General features: G+C 44.3%; 1 protein-coding gene across 1 annotated transcript in view; it reads left to right on the plus strand.

Moving 5' to 3' along the window:
• The window catches only part of ERLEC1 (endoplasmic reticulum lectin 1), a 1019547-nt gene that overhangs the window by 769241 nt on the left and 225990 nt on the right, over positions 1-24316 (plus strand). Inside the window, exon 11 of the mRNA XM_069608229.1 lies at positions 6823-6947. Coding sequence (XP_069464330.1) covers positions 6823-6947 — 125 coding nt within the window. The remainder of the gene's footprint in view (positions 1-6822; positions 6948-24316) is intronic.

A 24316-nucleotide genomic window follows, 5' to 3' on the forward strand; every position in this document is an offset into this window, starting at 1 on the left:
TTGAGGTAGCTGGGTTCATTGACATAAAACTTTGTCCATCTTCTTCTAATGGTCATCCTAAACATTGAATATATATATACCTCTCATAAGCAAGCTTACAGTTATTGACCAGTGTTCACTTCATTCTTCTTTGTGTTCATACATACTGTATCATGAAGCACATATGTTCCTTAGTGCTTCAATTACATTGTCTTAAGTATTTTCATATAGTTTCAGCATAGGTTCATATATCTTCTTTAGGACATTCTTTTGCTGTCGTTAGACTTTGTTTAATGTACATCCATGTCACGCACCATTTTATTCATGGATGCATTCTGGCAACTCGGCAAGGGACATCCTTCTTGGTAGCTTTCCTCCATTGTTTCAACGTGAGGGTATCTTAATGGCTGCCTGAGTGCACATCATCTTTCATATAATCCACGTGGTATGCGCATGTCGCTTAAACTTGTGCATGGATTCCTAATTGTGGCTCCTCCTCTGTCATTCCAATAGGACGGGGGTCAGTGGGCAGTGACTAGGGAGAATGCATCCACCTGCTCCTCTACAGTTTCCTCTCTGGCCCGCTGCTCCCTCTCTGGCCGACCGTTCCATCTCTGACCACCGCTCCCTCTCTGCTCTCTTGCCCATCACTCTATCTCTGCCCACCGCTCTCTCGGTACCACACAGCTGTCATTGACTTCGAAGCACTGTTTCATTGTCTAATCTTAAAGCAACAAGTCTACCATGGTCATTAAATGACCTCTCAGGGTTCTGGTGGTTTGATAATAAACAGAATTCAAGGCGGAGTGTTTATAAATGCCATCCTTACCACAAGTGGGCATTATTGGACCATAATAGAGTTGTTACTGGTTTTGTACGTTTATATTACATTAATGGATTCTCAATGTACGTTTTAAATAAATTGTGTCCTATACGCGATATATTCCATTGAATATAGTTGATCAGTGAATGCTGGTGCATAATGTGTGTTGGATCATAGCCACGCCCATTATGCAGTAGTGGTCACTGATTCTCTGTTGTGCATAGTGTTCAACGTCAATGTACATACTGCCCGCATGGGGACTGGCCATGCAGGTACTCATGTGGGATGCACTACAAGATGGATGGAAGACTCTGTCCCTGCAGGAAGTAGGTGACGCTGGATAGCACTGACCCATAGGAAGCCGCGAGGGCGTGAAATAAGAACCTGCTCATCGCTTTAAATGGGCCCTGTGAAGGTGAGACTCATTATCACTAAACTCTAGTTGGCTCTCATTGAGAACTCTCTTCCCTGGCACCTCTGCAAGGACATGGGGCATGAAGAACTGGTTGCAGATTTACAGTGATGCACTGGGCAGCAAAGGTACCTGAACAAATAATGCTTTGGTGGTGTGTGTGAATGTTATGAGATCTCTAGTGTGGTGTGCTGTGTCAAGCATCAAAGGGTTAAAGGGCTCCTCAAGGCTGGATAGATGTGTAGCTCCATGAATGGAGGTGATGGGTTTGGCGCAGCCTCTAAACTGGGTGCATGTCTTCCTACCAGCCATCTCTCTCTCTCACTCACACGCACACACACCCCAACCACCCCTTGTGCTCCTGCAATGAACTGGCTCTTGTCTGCTAAATGGTGATGGAGTCTGGGTTTTATCACAATTCTTGCATTCATGGTGAGATTTGATGGGGACCAGGGCTAGCTTTTGCGCAGACAATGCCCTGGGCTAAAGATGTTACAAACCTAACAGGAAAAACAATCTCCACCCACTAAATATATATATGCCACACTTTATGGCAACCGTGTTTAGCCTTAATTTGCCTCTTTATAGTGCATACCTTCAAGACACAACTTAAAGGCAGCAAGCAAGAAACATTTATAAAAACAGGACAAACATGTGCAAAGATGTTTACAAAGTACACGTAGGTTAAACTTTTCTGAAATGCATTTTGAAGGTGCAGGGAAACAAAGTATTGCTGTTACGTATTGCAGAAGATTCTTTTCTGATGGTGCATACAAATGGTGCCTATCTATTGTCTGCCATTTGTATAAGTCTACCTGATTGTTAAATAAGATATATGTCAGTAACTGGATCCAGTTAAAGCTAATTCCGATATCTGAGTTGCTGTAATTGTCCTCTGCTTTCTGTCTGATGCTTTTCTTTTGAAGGCAGGGTGCAAAATTATAAATTGCCATTTTCACATGGTTTCTATTGGTCCCACTGTGTCTATACATCGCCTGAACTGCTACCAAGAAATGGCCATGGCTGACTTTATTTTATTAAGTGAATTCCGTTATTCAAACCCATATGTTGCAGTTGTATCCAGTAGAAAGTATTTCCACAAAGTCAATTGGAGGTTTCACTAGCATGAGATGGTGAAAGGTGGCACAGTACCACTTGGTATATCCTGCCCCTGCAGTAAGCAGCCCTTTCTGTCTTGGGTTTTTCATTTGAAGCTAGGGTGTCGGTGGATAGGCCACTTGACTATGTCCAGATGGTTTCTCCTTCATACTGTTTCTGACATATAGGTTTCTGTACATCTCCCTAAGTGCTGTGAACAAAGTTATAGCAGTCATTTGTGTCCACCCTTTGTGTCCCTGTCTGTATATCTGCTCAGTGTCATGCAAGTTCTACTCTTTCCCTTGCTATTCCCCTCCACTTTCACTCGCTCTTCCTCATCCTCTTACGCCTTCTTCCCCTCACTCATTAAGGTTCCTCATTCCCTAGTTCCCTACACACCTTCTTTACAATGCCAAATCAACGCCAATGTTGGATGCAGCTCTCAATTTCTTTTTTTTGTTTTTTTGCAGTGATCAAAGGGAAATGAAGGTGCACTTGGATAATAAAAACAATTACTAATATACAAATCATTTTCATAGTCTTCAGTGCATTCAATAGATGTGCAATTCTCTTAAGTTGATCAATATTTTATATTTCAATCATATTACAACAACTGAATTAATTATTTGAGGATTGAGCGTGTGCAGTAACTTCAGGACCCTCCACTGGATCACGAATGGGTGGCAAAGATGTGGTCCCTGGTGGCACTCGAGTGGCTCACATACTCAATACAAGGAGAACATCTAAGGTTCAGGTCAGACTGGGACTCCCTACTTTCATATCTGGTAGATGGAACAAGGCAGCGGTGGTGCCCTCGGAGCATGCGGCTCTTGGGCATAATAGATGCCCTCGATGTAGCGGTCTCATAAAGGGGCATGACAATTTAGCTCAGCCCATCCTATAGGGGCTTGGTAGGGGGAAAATGGGCGGGAACGGCTCGTCTGGAGAAGCGATGCAACACTGGACTTCTCTCGAGCCCTGGGTGGGGAAGGGGGTGGGAGGGGAGGAGTTGGGGTATGTTGTTCAATGTGTTGTGCTGATTATGGAAATACCAATAAAAAGCAAATAAAACAAAAGTGTAATCAATCTTCAAACACACAATTGGACAAAGTTGTTAAAGTGATGTTGCTTCCCAACAAAATCATCATATAATCAATGATTGAACATATATCACATCAACAATACCCATAATTATTATAAGGCAATATTTTAATGTAGATCACTTCTAATGCATCTTCTACGACCTGTATATACACCCAAACATACCTTGCATCATGAATGGCACAGGGCTAGGCAAATTTGGTAAAATACAAGTTCATCACTACTGTGATGAATCAAATGAAGACATTGCAGATTCCCTGGGCTGTAATCTCCTCCCATGTGGCCAAGAGACGGCAGCCTCTAACTGATCCTGACCCTGGGGCGGCTATATGAGGGAGGATCACATGGGAGGAAACAACTACCATTGAGATGTCATGGCTTTATTGAATGAGGCGCAGTATCCCCCATTTGCCTATGAGGAAGACCCTGGCCCCCCGATAGTCATTACCATATTGGCCTATTGCCATGCGTTTGTTCCCCCTTTAGGGAAAATAAACATTTTCCCTACACCCGTTAGGCCAAACTCCCATCTATAAAAGCTCCAAGAAAACCCTTTTCAGTTACAATTCCCATTCATATTGAACTGATCTTTCATATGGAATCATTGAGAGAGATTCTCCAGATATTATCATCAAGTGACATCAATGGACTCCAGCTCCCACAACCACCTAAGTACTGAGACGAGGAGTATGAATGAATTGATGCCAAACCACAGGAGCCCAAAGCTCAAGGAGTGTACTAGTTCTTTGGTGAAAACATCTGTGTGCTGGACATTTATAAATGGCAACCACACTATGAAAATTGGTTCAGGAGAAGACGCATCTCCCGCAGAGGCGTGTGAATGCTGGAGACACGAGCTGATGTGGCAGAGCAGTGGGGCTCACCAGCAGGGAAAGAGAGTAACGTGTCGTGAGTAGGACATGCTGTGGAGACACCAGGAGCTGCGAGAGAGTTCCTGGGCACTCTCCAGCTCGAAGAGGCAGCATGATCCTTAACTGGGACCTGAAGGAAAGCAGGCATGCAGGAGCGTAGCCGCGAACGAATCCAGAGGGACTTCAGAGCAACCCAGAGTGGGAAGCAAGCGGCACAGCTATGCCACGTAAGCGTGAAAAGGAACTGAAGACGCTAAACAGAGCCAGTGAGTCAGCCCAAACAAAGTGAGAACCTGGGGCGTTTCGGTGACTGCACCAACGATAATTTGAACATGATGAAATTGCAGACAGAAAAACAACAAGATTGTTTACGAGTAAAAAGAGCAGAGTGAAAACCCAAACTCCAATAACCTAGGAGTGCATGGAATGCACATGTGGGCGAAAGCTTAAACGAACATGGAAACCGACAGATATACTGATATAAGAACGGTGTATGCCATTTTGGATACAAAGTGGAACTGAAGTACAAGAGAGAAGACCTGGCAGGGGAGTACACGAGGCAGTTGGAAGTACAAGAGAAGTCCTGGCTGGGGGAGTATATCCAGTAGTTGGAAGTGCATACCAGGAACATTGCAAACCTACAAGAAATGCAGAGAACGGACAGTGTTTGTTGAACAAAGAAGGAACTTGTGTTAAAGAAGGACTTACAAGGCTAAATAGCTTTTTGCCTAATAGGATAGTTGTGTGCCAAAGAGAGATACAAAGCTCTCTTGGAACAAGACATTTTCCATCCCATTGACGAAACCATGGGAAGGGAATCGCCCTCTGGAACCAAGTTTTTTTGAATCTTTGAAAACATTTTCTTTGGAGCTATTCTATCGATTATGAACATCTTTTGCCAATAACAGGTTAAAGATAATTCCCTTCTCAGTTAATTGGTTTGTTTGTAGTGTGAGGGGCAGGATAGGACATTTGGACACAAAGGATGGGTTTTGATTTATGACATCCTGAAACAGACAGAGCCTTAGTTTTTGTTTTTTTAGGTAGGGAAACTCCTCTTTAGAGCATGCTCAGAGAAGCATTTTCCCAACCTGTTTAAGTTAATAAAAGTATTTAACCAAAAACATGACAACTTTGTGTCCAGCTTTCATTTCTGACCCCTCACACTACATATAGACATTTCATACAAAAGCTAAACAAATGCACTGTAAATTAAAGTGCTTAGTAGTGCCTACAAATCCATTACTACATATTAGATATACTCTGTAAACCATTTTAATAAGACAAAGTGCTTAATAGTACCCTACTCCTAATGCTACCCTATGCAATATTAGGGTGCATGGACTCCATATCGAGAGAAACAAGCCAGTATGTGTAGGAATCAAAAGGAAAGTATCTCCACTGTTACTGCTAACATCAGCTGAAGGCATACTGTGACAGCAGCACATCGTGAGAAATCTTTGGAGTTTTAACTCCTTAAAGTGACACTCTTTTGTGTGTCAACAGGCGAGTGACTGCATTTACCACATTTCTTTCTTTTTAATCAACTTTGTTCCATGAAACTAGTTTTCATTCTTCGTTTAGGGCTAAAGGGAAATATCTTTTACCTAAAAAGACTATACAAAGGTTAGCGTTGGTTCTGTGATCCCTCTCATGTCCAGGGATATTATTGTTTTCATGATCAAAAACCTATGATGGAGAATTGTAACAGTTTAAACAGATCTTTTAAAGCAATCTCTAGTCCAAATGTACATCAGTATTATCACCATAGTAAATATGCAGTTTAATAATATTTTAATGTAGTTTATCACCTTCTGGCTTTTCACAACAAGAGTTTTTGATACTGTAAACATTGTTTAAGTAGATTAATGTTATCATGCCTTTTTAAATCATTTGAACAGATTGTAAACCTAGTGTAAGCACTGCAAAGATTATTTTGGGATGAGTTACTGGTCTCAGATGTTTTGTTTGTATTATGTTGATTGATCATCTATAATACTTTTATCATTTGTTTGGCCTTTTGGCTCTCCATGTCTTGCATGTTAAGTGGTGGGGCTATGAGTGCGTGGAAGCAGAACTTGCGTTTAGTAGCTGTGAGAGACAGTCCGCTATTACTGTTGCCTGCATGCAGATGTGTGTGCTTTGAGGGGGTTAGTTTTGCTTGATGTTCAGGAAGCCGAAGCATGTTGTCTGCTTTTGTCCAAGTGTATAGGGATATGGTGAGGTTGGTAAGGGTTGGTAAGTTTGTAGATGTACGTACTTGAAGAAATGTTGTTGCACATGGCGGATGAAGGACGGCAGTTGGCGTGTGCTATTGTGTCTTTCTATAGGTGTGGGTTAGGGTAGGGAGTTGAGTTAGATGTTAACCAAAGGTTTAAGTTAACCTTTCATACAACATCATGGATCGCTGACAATGCACTAGTCACAAGTCTTCCATCAGTGCTAGTCTTGCACTTCATTAACAAATGTGCTACACAGAAATGAATTATTATTGTACCGTTAGGAATTAAACTGAGAACTCATCCTGGTTTTTGTAGGATAAGGATTCTGGAAAAACAACCGTAGTTGTGGGTACTTGGAACAGAGATGAGCACATGGATTGGGCCAAGAAAAATGTTGCTCGATCCTTCCAAATAAAAGAAGATGGGAAACAGACTGTGAAGTAAGTGCCAACTTTTTTTCCCCCTCACAACCTTTGGTAAAATGATGGCAGTAAAGCAGTATTTAGATTTGGTCAGTGACCGAAAATAATTATGTACCATGTTATTTATTTTTAGGATTTGTTGTGTGCTTTTTGTGCCAACCATTTGTCCTGTGGTGCTATGCCAACTGAGGATGATAAAAGATTGCAAGAGCGGGAGGGAAGAAAGGGACAGAAAATGTATGTGGTCATATGTCGACAGAATTCAGATATTTAGTCAATTTCTGTGCTCCTCATGCAGAATTGACAGAACCAAAGTGTATCAGCCACCAATGTGAAACAATGGCCCCTTGGGATGCTGGAAATGCCTTTTGGAGGAACAGTGGCTCCCAGTCCTTGTCCTACCACTTCTGTGTGTGTGTGTGTTCTGTATGGTGTCTTCCTCTGAGGTCCAGCCTGGACCTCTGGCAGTGCAGTTCTTAATTTTTCCTTTTGGTGAACAACTGCCATGTTATACCCTTATGACACCCATGGGTGGGGGTACAGCCTTGTACCCCTTGTGTGTGTGTTTTTGGGCTCATGTGTGTTGCCCGCAGAGCAGGGTATGGGCTGGTGGCAGCTACATGCTGACTTGACAGTGTCTGGGTGTCCTGTGTCTTTGGGACATTCAGGCCCTGCCATAGGAATCGATGGATTCCTGAACATAGGCAAGATGGCCACTTTAGCCTCTTGGTTTCTATTATATGTACCCCTTGTCTCCCAAAGTCCTGGGAAGCCCTGACTCTGTCCCCTTCTCTCTGACTGGCTGTTCGGTGAAAAGACCATATATGGCTCGGTGGCTGTCTCCTATCAGACTTTCTGAAGCCTTCCCTCGGACTGTGTGTTGTGGCTTCACCCTTGGGGTGGGACATGTATGAAGTCCACTCACATTCTGTGTTGTGGGTGTCTGGTTTTGGTTGTGTGACACAATGCCTGGGCCAGCCCTGACACACTGGAGTGAATGCAGTGTAATGCTCTGAAAGGCTGCGTGCTTACTCCAATTCACATTCTGTGTTATGGGTGTCTGTTTTGGGTGAATGGGCTGAATGCCTGTGAGCCAGCCTGCATGAATGCCCTCCTGTATGATTGTCTGACTGAGTCTGGCTCAGACTGAGTGAATGGGGAACAAATGTGTATAACTAGGGACCCTTCATTCGCCAATTTGTTCAGAAGCTGCAAGTTGAAACCAAAACTGTGCTGAAGCTGAAACCTGAAGCTTGAATCCTGGGTCCAGTCGTAGGAAGGAGTCTGCAGCTGCATTTCTTCAAGGAATCCGAACAATGCAGAGCTGACTCAATGACGGAATCAAGAGAGGACCCGGATAGGTGACCCCTTACTTATCTATGAGGGACCATTGTGCACCTGCTGCTCGTCTTGCGAAGTACCCTGGATGCCAGTACTGTGTGCCTGCTGTCTGGAGAAGGGGTCTTTGTGAGTCCAAAAGAGGAGTACCTGGACATCTTGATCCGAGGAAGTTCAGTTGAATCGCCCAGGGTCCGTTGGAATGTTGGTGACTGCTGGAAGCCAGATTGCTGCCTATAGCCCTGAAAAGGGGGTATCCTGGCATGGTGCTTCTTGACACCCAGAGCTGGGAAATTAAAGAATCCTTCAATGGACAAACCTGACGTGATATCTGACCACTTTTTCCTGCCGGAGAAGATCCGGGGTCGCTGTGTGCAGAAGAGGGTCTGCCGGTGGGTTTCCTGCCACCAAAATCCAAAGGCCTCCCAAGGGTCTAGCTTGGTGAGGGCGTGCAGTCCAGTACAGTGGTCGAGTCCAGGTTGCCAGAAGCCATCCAGAGGTCCATGCTGCGGCTGCAGCACCAAAGAACCGAAAGTTGGTAAACTGAAAAATCCTGAAACGTAACACCTACTCCTGCCACTGCACCCGTCACCACGGAAAGTCATCCAAGGTGCCCCAGGGGCGTATCCTATGAATCCAGGCCTTGTTGAGGTCCACAGCAAGTTTCACCTCTGTGGGCCATCCACAGCCGGAGTAACGGCCCACCAATGGACACCACCGCGAAGACTGAAGGTGGTGCCTTTCCAACACTGCTTCGTTCCTTCTTTTCTCTTGACCTCAACATCCCAGCGACTTTCTTCCAAAGGGGGTCCATCCTCGAGTGGTCCCATCTAGTAAAGCCAAGAATTCCCACCACTTTGCCTTGCAAGGCATCAAAGGTACTGTGACCAGTAAGAGCATCATCCAACCTCCAGAATCATCCAGATGTCCCAGATTCGTCTTGGATCCTGTTCTCCTGTGGCATTTCAGGTACTTTGGGGAGGTGGGACCCGTAGAAGAAAAATTGAACTTATTTGGACTAAGCTTAATATACAAGATTAAGTACAACCTAACTATTCCCTTTCAGGTTGCCCAGGTTGGTGGGGGAGGGAGGGAATCCTCGCACAATATTCCTATTTGAGTCTAAAGAATGTATACTGCCTATGTTCTGAAACTATCTACCTTTCTTCCTTGATCTATGAAGTTACACATTGCTTAGCACTTGACATGCTTTTTAAAAACTCAACAGTTGGTGCATTTTTAATGAATCGAAGTATAGTGCGGTACCATATAGAGTATATATAGTGTTGCCATTATTAGTATAGTGTTGCCTGAGTAGAAAGTGTGTTATTTATAGATGTGTACATTTACTTGAACCTTATTTATCTAAATCTTGATGGTAGTAAACGACTGTTATCACATAACATAGTGGGCCTCATTATGACCCTTCCGGTCTGTTAAAGTGCTGGTTTTAACATATACCGGCTCTTTACCAAACCGTCAGAGTACAAGTATGCCAGAGTGGGTGATCTGACTAACCTCCAGACAAAAACTGGAGGTAACTCAGGCCCCCACAGGCATAAAACAGCAGCTATTCTCGGCACCGGTATTGCCGGTGCCGAGAATACCTGCAAAATCACCCCATGGAGTCCTATGGGACGCCATGTAATGGGGATTTACAGGTGATTCCGCCGCCTGTAATATTCTGGTATTACTGGGATATCAGGCGATGTACACGGCAGGTGCGTTTGCCGGTATCCTGGCAGATTTATCTGCCACAGTACCAGCAAACTTGGAATGAGGCCCAGTGTGTGGACATTCCTTTCTGGATGCTTGGGATTCACTGTACTTAAGAATCAACCTGCATCACCTCCAGGGTCTCAGACTAGTTGCTCATCCAACGTTACCAATTGAGAGCCTTGACTGGGGTGCTCTGTGCTCCTGCCCCAACCATATAGAGGACAGAAATACAGATAACCCCCTCCAGTCTGTACACCCCTTATTTAGGACTAGTACAATTTTAGGGATACCATGCTGGGTTTTTTTATTCAGAAAAGGGCCTGCGCAATCTAGAAATAAAAAGAAAGAACAATGGCCAGCTCATGGAATGCCATTCAACAAGCAAAACAAAGTTACAGAAATTGGATAAAGAATGCAAACGCATTGCTCTCTCAACAAGATGCAGAAGCAATCCTAGCTCTTTTGAAAAACAATAATACGCGAGGATTGTGGAACCTATTAAGTCCGCAAATAGATAACCAGCACATCCCTCACATCCCTCATCACCGAAAATTCCAAACCATCAGCACAAATCATGATCCTTGGGGACTTCAACCTCGGTTACCAGGACCCAAATGATGCACATGCTGCATCCCTAGCCAATGTCCTAACTGAACATGACTTCACTCAACTCATTGTACTCCTCACCCACCAAAAAGGCAAAACCCTTAACTGGGTAGCAACCTACAATTGCAATACAACCTGCAAAGACCCCCAACCTCTGGCATGGACTGATCATCACATGATCCCTCTTGAGGTCAACACCAATCAGGTACTGCCCAATAAATACCCCCCCGGCACCAGCTTGTCCCACCAGGAATAAACGCAACATCACTGCTGAAGCCCTACTACCATTGGTCCTACCCACCCTCAATGCTCTCCCAGCCAACGCTGACTTAAACCTGCTAATTGACACCTTCAGTGACTCCATGGCTAAGGCAATGGATACCGTTGCACCCCTGAAAATACGCAAAGACAAACCTAAAGCTCATCTGAACTCGTGGTACAGCCCTGAGCTCAAATTACTCAGAAAAGAGAAAGCCAAGGCACAACACACTTGGAAAACTAACCCCTCCGCAGAAAACAAATCCAACCTCAAAAACGTATCCTCACTTTACAAAAGCGAGATAATTCGCACCAAAAAAGATGTATACAACACCAGGATTGTTCAGACAGGCTCCTCCACCAAAGAATTATGTAAAATTCTGAAGGAACTAGAAAACCCTATTTCACCTCCAGACACCTGTCTGAAAGACAAATCCTGGTGCACCAGCATCCAAAACGCCCTCAACAATAAAATCACAGGACTCCAAACCAAAATTGAGGACAAAAGCCAACAACTCTCCAATAACAAGGTCACCAACCCTAGTCTACCCATGCCTAACAATACTAGTTCGGGCTTCTCGTTTAAGAAAGTCACCATTACAGAAGTCCAAAAAATCCTCACCTCCTTGAAACCTTCAAACTGCAAAGGAGACAGCTGCCCCGCCCAGATCATAAAATATGCAGCTAGAGAGCTCTCCCCCTTCATCACCAAACTTATCAACCTATCCTTCACCAATAACTCGATCCCTAGCAACCTAGAACAATCATGGGTTCTCCCATACCTGAAAAAACAATCCCTCGATCCAGCCATACCCACCAACTACAGGCCCATCACCACAGTCCCCTTCCTACTAAAAATCCTGGACAGAGTTGCCTACATCCAAATTCAGGAATACTTGGAATCCAACCAACTGCTAGGAATACGTCAATCTGGCTTCAGACCTCAACACGGAACGGAAACCGCCCTTGTTGATCTCAAAAGCCAGATTGATGAAATTAAAGACAAAGGCAATGCCGCAATCCAACTCCTCCTAGACCTCTCAGCGGCCTTTGACCTGGTCAGCCATGAAATCCTTTGTAGCCACTTAGCCACCACAGCCCACTTCTGCCATCACATGGATACACTCCTTCCTGGCAAACAGAACCATGCAGGTTTTCTCAACAGCTGCAGCAGACCCCATCCCCATCACATGCGGGATCCCACAGGGATCCTGTGTATCCCCCACTTTGTACAATATATTTACAAAGCCTCTATTTGACCAACTGGACCGTCTGGGTGTCGCCTACAAAAATTACGCTGATGACACCCAGATACTCGTCACCATCACAGGCAATTACCAAGCAGACGTCGCCCGGATCAACAAAATATTCTCCATCATTCAGGCATGGATGGCCTTGCATGGCCTCTGCCTGAATGATGAGAAGACAGAGCTCCTCATCGTCGGCTCCCCCAACACCCTAACTAAACTCAATACTAGCTACAATAACATCACGATCGATCGTCACCCCATCCCCGTTGCCAAAAGCGTGAAAACCCTTGACTTCTATCTGGATGCCAACACCAACCTCTCCAAACACACCAATATGACCACCTCAGCCGCTGCTTACACCGGCAAGCTCATTACGGCCAGTAGACCATTCCTATCACCCAACAGCTGCCTCACTCTCGCCAGAGCCCTCATACAATCCAAATTGGATTACTGCAACAGCCTGTACACAGGTGCTAACCAATCCGTACTTAACAAGCTGCAGGAACTACAAAATAACGCTCTGCACGCAGCCCTCAACATTCCTAGACGAGAGCATATCTCCGCTACTAGGAAAGCCTGCAAATGGCTCTCCATACGCCAAACAATTGATTTAAAAACCATCTGCCTCACGTACAAGTCCCTCAATCACCTAGCACCACCATACCTAGCTAACAAATGCACCATGAAACCTGCTACCAGATCCACCAGATCCTCTAACACTGTTTGACAGTGCCCAGATTCCACCTAATAAGAGCTGGAGGAGCAAGCTTTACAGTACTTGCCCCCCAACTCTGGAACACCCTACCTCTCAATATCAAAACTATCAAGTCCTTCCAGATCTTCAGGAAGCAGGTCATCAGATGGCTCCTAAACAAAGAGTAGCCCCACTAACACCAGACCTCACACCCCCTGCGCGGTAACTGGCTCATGTACTGTATGTATATTGTAAAAGTATATTGATAAATGTATATATATATATGTATGTATTATAAGTATGCACGAAGTATGCAACACAAAGATACTTCTCAACGCTGTAACCATATTCTTACGCGCCCCTCTACCCCTGGGTTTGGAGCGCTATACAAATAAAATAAACATAAACTACTCCAAGGGATTGCAGAATCTGTATGGATTAATCATTATCAGTCCATCTATAAACGAACAGTGAAAAATCAACCGATCAGAATGAATCTACTGTTTGGACAAATTGCTGGACAATGGAGGACATCTTAATCATAAAGAAGCTCAATTCATCAAGGGCCCCAGGGCCTGATGGCCTAACTAATATGCTCATAAAGAAACATCCAGGGGACTGGGCTAAATTGTGTGTTCATCTATTTGCTGCAATTGAGAAAGGGAAACAAATCCCGATTATATGGACAACAGCTATTCTGATACCAATGTATAAAGCAGGTGATAGACAACTGCCTATAAACTATAGACCAATCGCACTCTTGGATCCGATTGTGAAGATTTTTGCAATGCTTCTACTTAACAAACTAAATATATTGATCAAAGAAAACGAGCAATTTAATATCAGGCAAACTGGATTTACAAAGAGTACTGGGACTCATGTAAATCTTATAATTTTGAATCTACTGAAACAGAAGGCATTGGTCAATAACTATACCACGTATGCAGCATTTAGATACCTGCATATGGCCTTTGATATAGTAAATAGGACAATACTGTCGGGAAAACTGAAGAAGTGGAACTGTCCATCGACGCTATTGGAACCAATCAAACAACTATATAGCAATACCACTTTAAGAATCAGACTATCACAACAAGGACAATTGTCGGCACCTATTGAAGCGGAAAATGGTCTTAAACAGGGGTGTCCTCTTGCACCAACGTTGTTTAAGTTGTATACCTTGGATCTCCTTGAGCCCCCTCGTTTTCAGAAGGCAAATCCACCTAAACTAAACAACCAGCAGATTCAGCACTTGATGTATGCAGATGACATAGTCATCTTAGACAAAACAGAGTTAGGGCTACAAAGAAGTCTACGGGAGTTTGAAACTTACATGCTGGAAAATGGCTTAGAGATAAACACTGCTAAAACAAGAATCATGCCACTCTCAGCAAAGAAAGGACAAATAAGAAATTGACAACCCTTTTGATTCTACATGAATGAACATAAATTGACCACAGTAACAGAAATCAAATACCTGGGAGTCCTAGTGAATCAATCAGAAGTAGAAACACCTTGGATAAAGTACTTGAGAACAAAAACAGCTTCACTGGCGAGACAAGGGCTATTTATACATAGAACATTTGGAAAATACTCTTTACAACGAATACACACATTTTACCGACAAAAAGTGACTGCGATCCTTAGTTACGGGAGTGAGACTATGATCAATTGCGACCAATCTATTTGGGATATCTTGGAAGGCCTTTTTTGGAGGAAAATCCTTGGATTATCGAATTAATTCCCAAACAAAAGAATCAGACATGAGATCGCGACCCCATCATTAAGATCAATAGTCGAGTGGAAAAAAATCGACCTGTATAGGAAAATGATTAATGAAGACGAAATCCCAGCATACAAACTATTCCAATAAAGAAATATTACGGTGGCTAACACGGCATTAGCAACATGGAAGAAAGTAATGAAAGGTGTGATGACAGCAAACAGTATAACAATGGAGATGCTTTTGAATCACCCCCAATGCGCTAAACAAAGACTACAGCGAACACAATACCCGATGAATTTGAACTGTGAATTGTACAACCAGGCTCTCAATGATTTGCCGGCCTATCTGAAGCAATTCCCGGATAGGTAGATCACGGATCAATTTACTAGACTACGATTAAATCAACTACCAACACGGGATCTCATGGCAAATAACAGGCAAATCTCGAAAGAGGATGCATTTTGTCGATTCTGTGAGAACAAACAGATGCTCGAAACTATTCACCATATCATTGTGACTTGCCCTGCGTTAGTTGAAAAAAGAAACTGGTTTTGAGAAATGTCAACACCTGGGCACAAACTCAATTGCCAGGACAGATGGAATCTAATACTGTCAGGGAATGATAGGAGTCCAACTACTGACATAATTCAATTTTGGAATCACATAATCATGATGAAGAGAACATAAGCATCTGATAAGGAAAATGAAATAAGATAGTTTGGAGAGTATGATTAATGAAATAATGCTTGTGCTAAAAAAACATATTTGTATTATTGTGAATTTTGGAATTGTATGACTCTTTGGATAAATGAAAAGTTTTGAATAAAACTATAACATTATATTAAAAAAAAAGATAACCCCCGTCCAGTCTGTACACCCCTTATTTAGGACTAGTACAATTTTAGGGATACCATGCTGGTTTTTTTTATTCAGAAAAGGGCCTGCGCAATCTACATGCGTAGTAGTGCAAAACCTTTAGTACATCAACAATGGATTTTGGTGGTCGAAGGCCAAACCAATTGTGTTAAAGGTTTTCTCTGGGAGCAAGTAAAGTAGATGCACGATAGGAGAGAGATGAGTTGTTATCTTGGCACCAGATCAAGGATGAGCTGCACTGTTCTGAATATACTGCAAATGCTGTTTAAAGTATTGGATTTGACCATGATAAATTATGTTAGCATCATTCAGACAGGTGGTCAGTGCAGGGGTGCCTGTGGCCCTATCCCCAAGTGGAAGTAGGTAAAGAAGTCGCCTCCAAAGTTTGAGGTAGAATAATCATGTACACCAGTCATTGTTGTGACCGGCAAAGACTTCTCATCTAGGATTACTCAAAATAGAAATGTCTATTGGTCTACTGTCGTTAGGTTGGTTAATCGTTCAAAGTTATAAAGAAATGATCATTTTTCTTATGTTGGTAATCATTCAGTATCTTTGTCAGTATTTTGAAGTCTCCTGTGTACCCTGTACTTTAACTGCTTGTCACTTCTGCATGTATACACATAGCTCTGTCTGTTGGGGTCTGGTTAACGCTTTACAAATTCCTAGAATTATAGTGCTGCAAAGCCACATGAAGGTGGTAGCAAAATCTACATAAAACAAGCCCCTCTGCGATTTTTATTCTGTATTTATTTAGTTTCTTTTTAACAGTGATTTCATTTTCAGAGGACTACTAACTTATTTATAACTAATACAGTATTTGAAACAGGATGGAGGCTGATATCAACTATAGACCCAAGTAAAATCCTCAGTACGAGGACTGCACCACCTGCTGCAATGTCGCATAGGTTGGCAGGTGTTTTTCTGAAGTTCAACTAAGGACTTAGAAAATCCATTTAACTGAGACAGTACAAGACTCCACTCTTAGTATAAGGCTGTACCACCTGAGTATATGGTAGTGTAGACAGAGCAGCCAGGCTTATTTTAGGAGGGAGAGAGGGCTGTAGGAAAGTACATGGAACCTGTAGCATACAACGAATTCAACAGAAACACTTAAAATGGAAGTATTATACAAAATAAAGGTGTATTATAAATACAAGTAGGCCAAGTTAAGTCTTGGGTTAAGTACTGGTCATAGAGTCATAAACACATTTATAAAAACACAACATAATGCTTGAAGGTACACAGACCAAAGCATAAATCTTCTTCAGAATACCTAATAGTAATTCTAGGGAAGTCGGACCTTTTCATACGCATTTAGTATAGGCCACACCTATTCATGGGAAGTAAAAACCATATGTTGCTTTCTGATTACTTTCAGTAATACAAGAGTAGTAGACCCTGTCACTTATGCAGTGGCACTCATCAAATAAATCACATAATCAACCAACCCTGTTACCAGGATACATTTCTGAATAGTAGAACATGGATTCAAGGAACAGTATATACCTATAATTACTTTGAGGATAACACAGTTATACTAGGTCAGTAAGACCTTTTGAAGTAATATACAATTACAGTTGCTTTTCAGCTCAGTGGAACACAGTCTAAGATAAGCAAGAACTATTTACACTAATTTAGGGTTGCACCAGGCAGACCAAGGTCAGCTACATCTACAGAACATCTTGTAAGAATGGCACACAGCTATTCTAGACAGGTAAAACCTAATGTTGTAATATACTATTACAGTTGCTTTTCAGATCAGTGGAACACAGATTGATGTAAGCAGTAACTCTTTACCTTATTCTAGGATGACACACAGCTAACTCAATGTAAGTCAAACCTATATACTTTTTAAAGTAGCTATCAGCAATTTAAAGGTAGGTATTACCTAAGGCAGACTTATTCTAGACAGGCTAACAGCAAGGCAGAGGAAGCAAGACCCAATTGGGGACACTCATACATTTATATTCTAACAGGAATAATGAAGTGTAGCCATCAGCATTACTTTTGGAGAAGATGCACAACCAATTCACAGGTAAGTATGTTATCCTAATATATACTTTTCAGAATAGCACTACACACATTCAAGGTAAGTAAGAACTTTTGTAACTGTTCACTCTCAGAGAGACAGTTACCAATCAACTTGTTCACAAGTTAGTACTATTAAGCATGTGTTATTTTTTTTCCAACACAGAATCATTTACTTATCCAATCCTTCCCTAGTCCATTGCATGAGTTCACTCAGGGGCAGAAGAGGGACCCTAGTTATCTAGGTGCCAAGTGTAGACAGGGTGAGATGGGGTTCAGTTGCAGTAAAAGTCAGAGTTCCTGTGGAAGACTGTTCAAACAAGTAAGTAGTTCACTTTAGAGTTAGTTAGGGTCCAGGGTCTTCTGAGAAGACACCGTAGGAGGATTCCAGCAGTGGGCCTGGGTGAACTGGATGAGAGGACTCCCAATCACAGAAAACACCCCAAAGCTTTACAGAAATCACACAGGCTTAAGGTAAGTAAATACTCCATCCAACACAGTACTTTAGCACAGAAGAAGAGTTGCAGCAAGAAAACTTCAGGATCTGCAGCCGAAAATTTGGTCCCTGAATTCCTTGTCATGAAGACTGAAGAGAGGACACTGGAAGGCCTTCTGCAGCAGGGATCAACGGGGAAGGCTCCAGGCAAGAGTTTGTTCGTGGCTGGATGCGACTGTTGTTTTGGCGCCCTTTTCAGGAGCCAGAGGACGGCTGAATATCGCTGGTCAGATTCTCATCACTTGCAAAGTCCAGCACTCTGGTGAGGGAACTTTTCAGACTTGATTCACGTCCCTGGAGGTCCAGCAGGATACCACCAACGTTTTAGCTCGATCCGGAAGACCATGCACTGCACAATGGCTCAAGGTCCCAGGCTGTTGGGGTATTGCAGCCCGTCAAGGTTGCAGCATGACATGGGATGGCTCAAAATGCAGGTGTTCTCGAGTCTGACGGATCTCGTCGTTTTCGGGATCCCCAGGTCGATTTGAAGGAATAGCAGGCTCCGGTTATACAGCAAGCTCTCCCGTCGCTGGAAATCGCTACGGCCATTGTTTCTTCAACTTGCTCTTCGGTTTTAGCTCCAGTGGTCGACTTGTCAGCGACTTGCAGGTTCAGAGTTGTTATCAGGAAATACAGCACAACTTCTGCATTCTCTCCCTTCATTTTACAGCAAGGGGCGGTCTGCCTCCCACTGGGAGTTTGTTCCTTTCAGGCAAGGTCAAAGACAAAGAGCTGCAGAGTGTTGGACTCCTTCCTCACTTCCTGCTTTTCCAGACACTCTGGAGCATTTTCCCCCTTGCTGCCGGATTGACTGACGACGATTAGGATGGGTTAGTCGACCGTTTCCTTGCGCCCACCCACATTACCTAGTCTGCCAATGGTTGCGATCTCAGGCACTTGGTTGCGGAGTCCGGCACCCTACACTTCTTCTGCAGTGTATCCCGCCTAGCTGGAGCCTTGCAAAGGTTTTTCATGAGGGCCGGCCCCTCCTCACAAATATCGTCCAGAAAAGGCACAGCCATTATAGTCTTCCTTTTGGCCTCTCACCTTTGGTACAAGAAGCCCTCCTTCTTGGTTTCCTCGGGCACCATCTGAAATAGTTTGGAGGCCCTGGCGATCACCTCATCTTGTGGGGAAACCCTGTTAGGAGCATCCAAATGCAGCAATTCATTGTCTGCTGGGACAAAGTCTCTGTCTCCATCCGTGCTTGTGGCCGTATCAGTCCCCGTCACTGGGTCTGCCGGGCGGTTGGGGGCTGGCTCTACGGGCCCGACCAGTGGAGGAGGTTGATGGGGAGCGTCCTCTTTTTAGATGTGGGCTGATCGGGGTCCTGTTGCACTACAGATACCAGTGCCATTCTCATCTGGATCTGTGACACCAAGGTGTGGAGAGTTGATAGGATGTCCAATGAAATGTACCTCGGCTGAGAATGCAAAGAAGGAAAACTCGGCCTTGCGCGGTCGTCGTCCTCATCGTCCTTGTGGACCATATCCATGGACTCTTGATCTTCGTCGTCCGTGGACGACAACTCCATAGTGTGAGCGGCGACATGTAAGGACTGTTTCGGGGCCTCCTCGCCCCCCACCCCTGTTTTTCCTCCCTGAGGGTTCTGAACCGGGACCTAGGCCAGTACCTTTGCCCTGTATGGAGAGTCTGCAGTCTTTGCCAAGGCCTCTGTAGTGGTGTTGCGCTTTGGAGGCAGGGACACTTTGAGCTGCGGGAGCCACCCTTGTAAGATCAGCACCCGTAGTTGCTGTGGTAGTAGTGGCCTTCTGTGCCGGGTGAGCCTGATTGAGCTGCGTGCCCACCTTCTCCTCCGTCCTTGCGTTATCTGATTTCTCCCGAAGCTTAGCCGGGGTGGACAACTTCCTTTTTGAAGAGGAGCTTGACTGTAGGCTGGCTATGGAGGAGGAAAGTGATGTTGATTGCGCCCTATCCAACTTGGGACCTGCATCACTGGCAAACCTGGTGGACTGAGACTTGCAGATCGTGGCTTTACCCTGGACCCCCATGGATGGGGCACCCTCAAGGAAGACGACTTCCTCGGACCGGACGGTCCTAAACGAGTCATGACCCTGCTCGAATCACGGGTCAGAGGCCTTGTTCAGGTTAAGCCATGCCACCAGCCTACTATGCCTGTCTTTCGTCGTCTTAGAGAAAGCTAGGCATACCTCACACTGTACCTCCTTGTGGTCCGGGTGTAGGCAGTAGAGGCACTGTAGGTCCCTGACATCCAGCTTTCCCAAACCCCCTGGCCTGTTGGAAGAGGAGCACTTGTCTTCACAACTCGGTGCCCCTTGCCCAAGAACGTAGTGTGCAACACTCGCCACTAATATTGGCTGCCAATATCAGCCTTTGAGATATCCAACTCAAGTGAAGAGCGGACTTTATCATTCAACTGGCAAAGATGTTAGCTCCAACTGATCTGGACTATGTTTCAACACATGAGCCTGAAACAAACTCTTAACTGCAATTATATAACATGCACTTTAAATCATCTCCATACTTACAGCAGCGTCTCTCCCCTTCTGCCCTTCAGCTGGCTCTCTGGCAAACATGAACAAGCTCCTTTGCTCAAAATTCATTTAGCCACAATCCGGCTTGCTGGTCTCGCACCCAGGACTGGGACAGAAAGGGTTTGGTATTGTTGTTAACGAGCTCACTTACCTGCTAATCATTACATACCCAAACATCCCTTGTCTACAAGACTTTGTCTTCGATACTACTAAGTCGTCATCTGGGCTTTGCAGTTCTGTTACCCTATATTTGCTGGTCTCGCTCTTAGCTATAGGTCAGTTCAAGTTTAATCAAAGTTGCTACTAAGGAGCCTACTGTTGTGCTAACCATCATACACCAAAACAACGCTAATAAAAAAAAACATGGTCTTTGTTCCCGCTAAGTCATCAATGGGACTCACAAAACATCTGTCAGCTAACACCTTACAGTCACCTCCAGTAGTATCCTACCATGCTCACTTAAAATCCCTCCCTCCACCACCCACCGTGGCCTTGCTTCAAGAGCTCAACATCCCCATATTGCATTAAAGTACCTCCCCACATGCCTGCCAAAGTCTTTACCTAAAGGCCAGCTCCCTGTAAAAGAAATGCCTCCCACATCCTTCACCTCCTCTGCTTTTCTAAAAAGTCAGTTGCACCAGATCCCCTCCCATCATTGATGAACTCCCTTCCTTCTCACTATCGCATGCTTCACAAGGACAGCCCACACAAATGAGGTGGTGGTGGGAGGATCATCTTAAAAAATGACCCCCACCTTATTTCCCCTCCCAACTATTCTCTCCCCAATAACTCATACGAACATTGCACTCTAAAAATGAACATCAGTACCAAACACCTCTGTCCTCACTGTGAAAGTCTACTGCCCATGTTCCCCACATTACTCCTTCTTAGTCACTTTCACCAACTTTGCGTCTTCCCTGTTAAATTATGTCGTTAAAATACAGCAACAGTCATTGCAAATGAGCTCAGCACCTGGATCGATGACACTCCTCACACCCTTCAAATCTTCCTTCCTTCTTGTATTTAACCAATTGATCAATTTTCCCAGACATCAAAAACACCCTAGACCTGCATTTCATTCACATCACCTATTCCAACACAACCACAGTAGCCTTTTCTGGTCTGGTCAATTCTGTAGTCTCCTTCTTAGTGCCTTTCTATCCTAATCAGAGCTCCCGAAAACTCCTTTCCCTCTTCCAACCCCACACGTCATTTCTCCATTATCGCTCAAGCCTTCACCTCCTTCCTTCAGGCCGTAATCAGCTACTCACTTCCTCCGACTTATCTTTTAATGCCTGCCTTACATCAGCTCACAACATTTTTGGCCCTCCAGAACAGAAAATCAGTATCCAAGAAATAAATTGCCAACTCATGTTTCACAACCAAGCTTTACCTCCTGAAACAAGTACATACGCAATAGAAAATGGAGAAAATCTCAATTGAGAATAAACTCCTTTGCCTCATTCTTGTCATTTGTCCACTCTGTAGAAAACCACTACTATTCTTCCAGAATCTCTGGCTCATCAAGCCACTCTTCAGAACTGTTCAGAATCTTCAAAGAAATCTATTCATTTAACTCCATCTTTACAGACCACCACTCCCAAAACCTTTGCAATCCATTCACACATCTTTTGATGAGAAGGTCCATGTCATCAGAACAACATTTTACTAACCCTGACCCTCATCCTCTGCCCTTCTGTACCCTAATTCCTACCTTTTCAAAGGTATGTGAGCAAGTCCTCATCAAAGCAATAAACTCCCTTACAACCAGCTTGACCCATGTCCTCTTGTGTTCTCAAGTCACACTCTTCTGCTAGTCAAACTGGCATCCTAAACCTTATCATCCTGCTGCTCTTAAGGAGGAGTCAGGCTCTCCCCTACTAAAAAATGAAAGTTCTGCCACCAAAATCTGTGCTAGATCTGGTATGGTATGGTAGAGAGACTTACAGAGCGCAACATACGTCTTGTCAAGGCATCACAGCGCTGAAAAGACTGATGACAGATCTGATGTACCCTACTTGGCTACATTTCATCCTACAAGATAGGACTGTAGCGTTTTATGTAGCACCACACAAATGGTGTCCTTTTATTTTATACAGGCTCGTTACGTGCATGGACAAAGGCTCCGCTTCCCCAAGCCCCTTCTCTGTGCCCCAACCTTCAGACCTTTTCTCCATACTGTCAGGTTTTTGCCCACCTTTTTTGCTCTGCCTTTGTTTTATTTTTTTTCCATCTCGTGCATTGCGGTTGTTTTCTCACCATCTATACCAGGACAAAAAGGTTTTGCAGGCGTAATCATGCACCATCAGATCCTCGGTCACTCTGTTAAGAGAGCCTGGGGCTGACCACAGGTGGGACACGTGCTACTTCTGTGATGCAGTTTTCGACCAATGCTCTTAGTCAAGGGCTTCTGCGCTGGGAGGTGGTCTTTCGGCGTGTCTTTTGACGTCCTGCACGAAGCACATTCAGTATTTTGTCATGGAGAAGAAGCTACGACCAGTAAGTGAGCCCATTTATAGGACACCCTTGACCTGAGGTTTCTCCTGAGGGATCTCCCGTCATGGGATGGCCCATTCAGGTCCTTGCGCTACTGGGACTAGTCCTGAGACCTCCAAATTGGAGGCTGTCTCAGATGCTGGAGCATACTTAGAGCTTCCCTGTTCAGGGGCTAATCCACATACTTGCAGAGCTGAGACTCCCCCTTCGGGAGTGAATATCACCGGTGTTTCCTCCGAGGATCCCTCTGTGAGGGCTAATCACTTTACCGGCCGCACCAAGGTTGCCTGCTAAGGGGCTAAAACTATCAGGACTTCTCCCAATGCTCCCTCAGTGAAGGCCAAATCTATTACCAGCACAGCCGAGGTTAACTTGGCCCTAGGTAATTTCGACAATGTTCTGTCAGAGAAAGTTCTGGTTCAAGCTTAGGTGTCGAAGTTACACCTCCCACATATTGATACACCTGTGGTGAAGCAGCTAGAATTGCTATGGCCTGTGGATCGGACTGCCTAATTTCTGCTTAGAATGGAACAGTCTGCCTCCTCGAGCACTTCTTCTACTTTTTTAATCTTTACCTCTACGGAGAAGCGCCCAAAGTCCATGCCTAATGCTTCTTTAGGCTAAAAACATGTTGCGCCCAGGGTGGAATGGTCATCCCAGAGTTGCATGTCACTGCCAGCTACCCTCTTTCTTCTGACCAGATCATCCCTGCTTTACTACATGGACCTGTGAATCTCAACACCAGCATGGCAACTGATGTCGACTGAGTCTTGGTCTAGGCCATTGGTGCCTCAAAGGCTAGTGTCTCAACCATAGCCCAAAACCAGCTAACAGTCCGAAGACTCCTTTTTTTGCCAGGTTTATGCTTTAATGCATTCTGTTCGTATGAAGGAGTACTTCCTCAAACCTCAGGAACCGATGAAGCCTGCTGACACACCTTCACCTCCACACCTCAAACTACACCAGATATGAAGGCCCCACCACACAGGGGATCCCGTGAACACTGACGGGCCACCAACTGAAGGCTAGGAGGTGGTGTTTCTGTCTTCATTATAGGCTTAGGGACCAAATGGGCTGTCTGAAATCCCTATTCCAAAGCCTTCACCATCTGAGGCTGGAGTTCTGGCAGGAGCTCACTCCCTAAAAACATCAGAGAGATCTGGTTTGGGTGTGCAAAAAGATCTCCTGACTGACAGATGGTTTGGCTAGACCTCATTCCATAACGCCCAAATAGAAGAGGATTAATATAAGATACAGGCTTTTACAGTCTAAAAAAGTAGCCTTAGCCTCTGGTTCTCAGACCTCCTCTTCATTGGTTGTGTCTGCAACCATGTTCTCGAGGCCAGCTTCCTCCTCTTCCTCCTTGTCTCTAGTCTCCTTG

Source organism: Ambystoma mexicanum, chromosome 4q, assembly GCF_040938575.1.
Source record: "Ambystoma mexicanum isolate Mex_15411 chromosome 4q, UKY_AmexF1_1, whole genome shotgun sequence".
Classification (NCBI taxonomy): Eukaryota; Metazoa; Chordata; class Amphibia; order Caudata; family Ambystomatidae; genus Ambystoma; species Ambystoma mexicanum.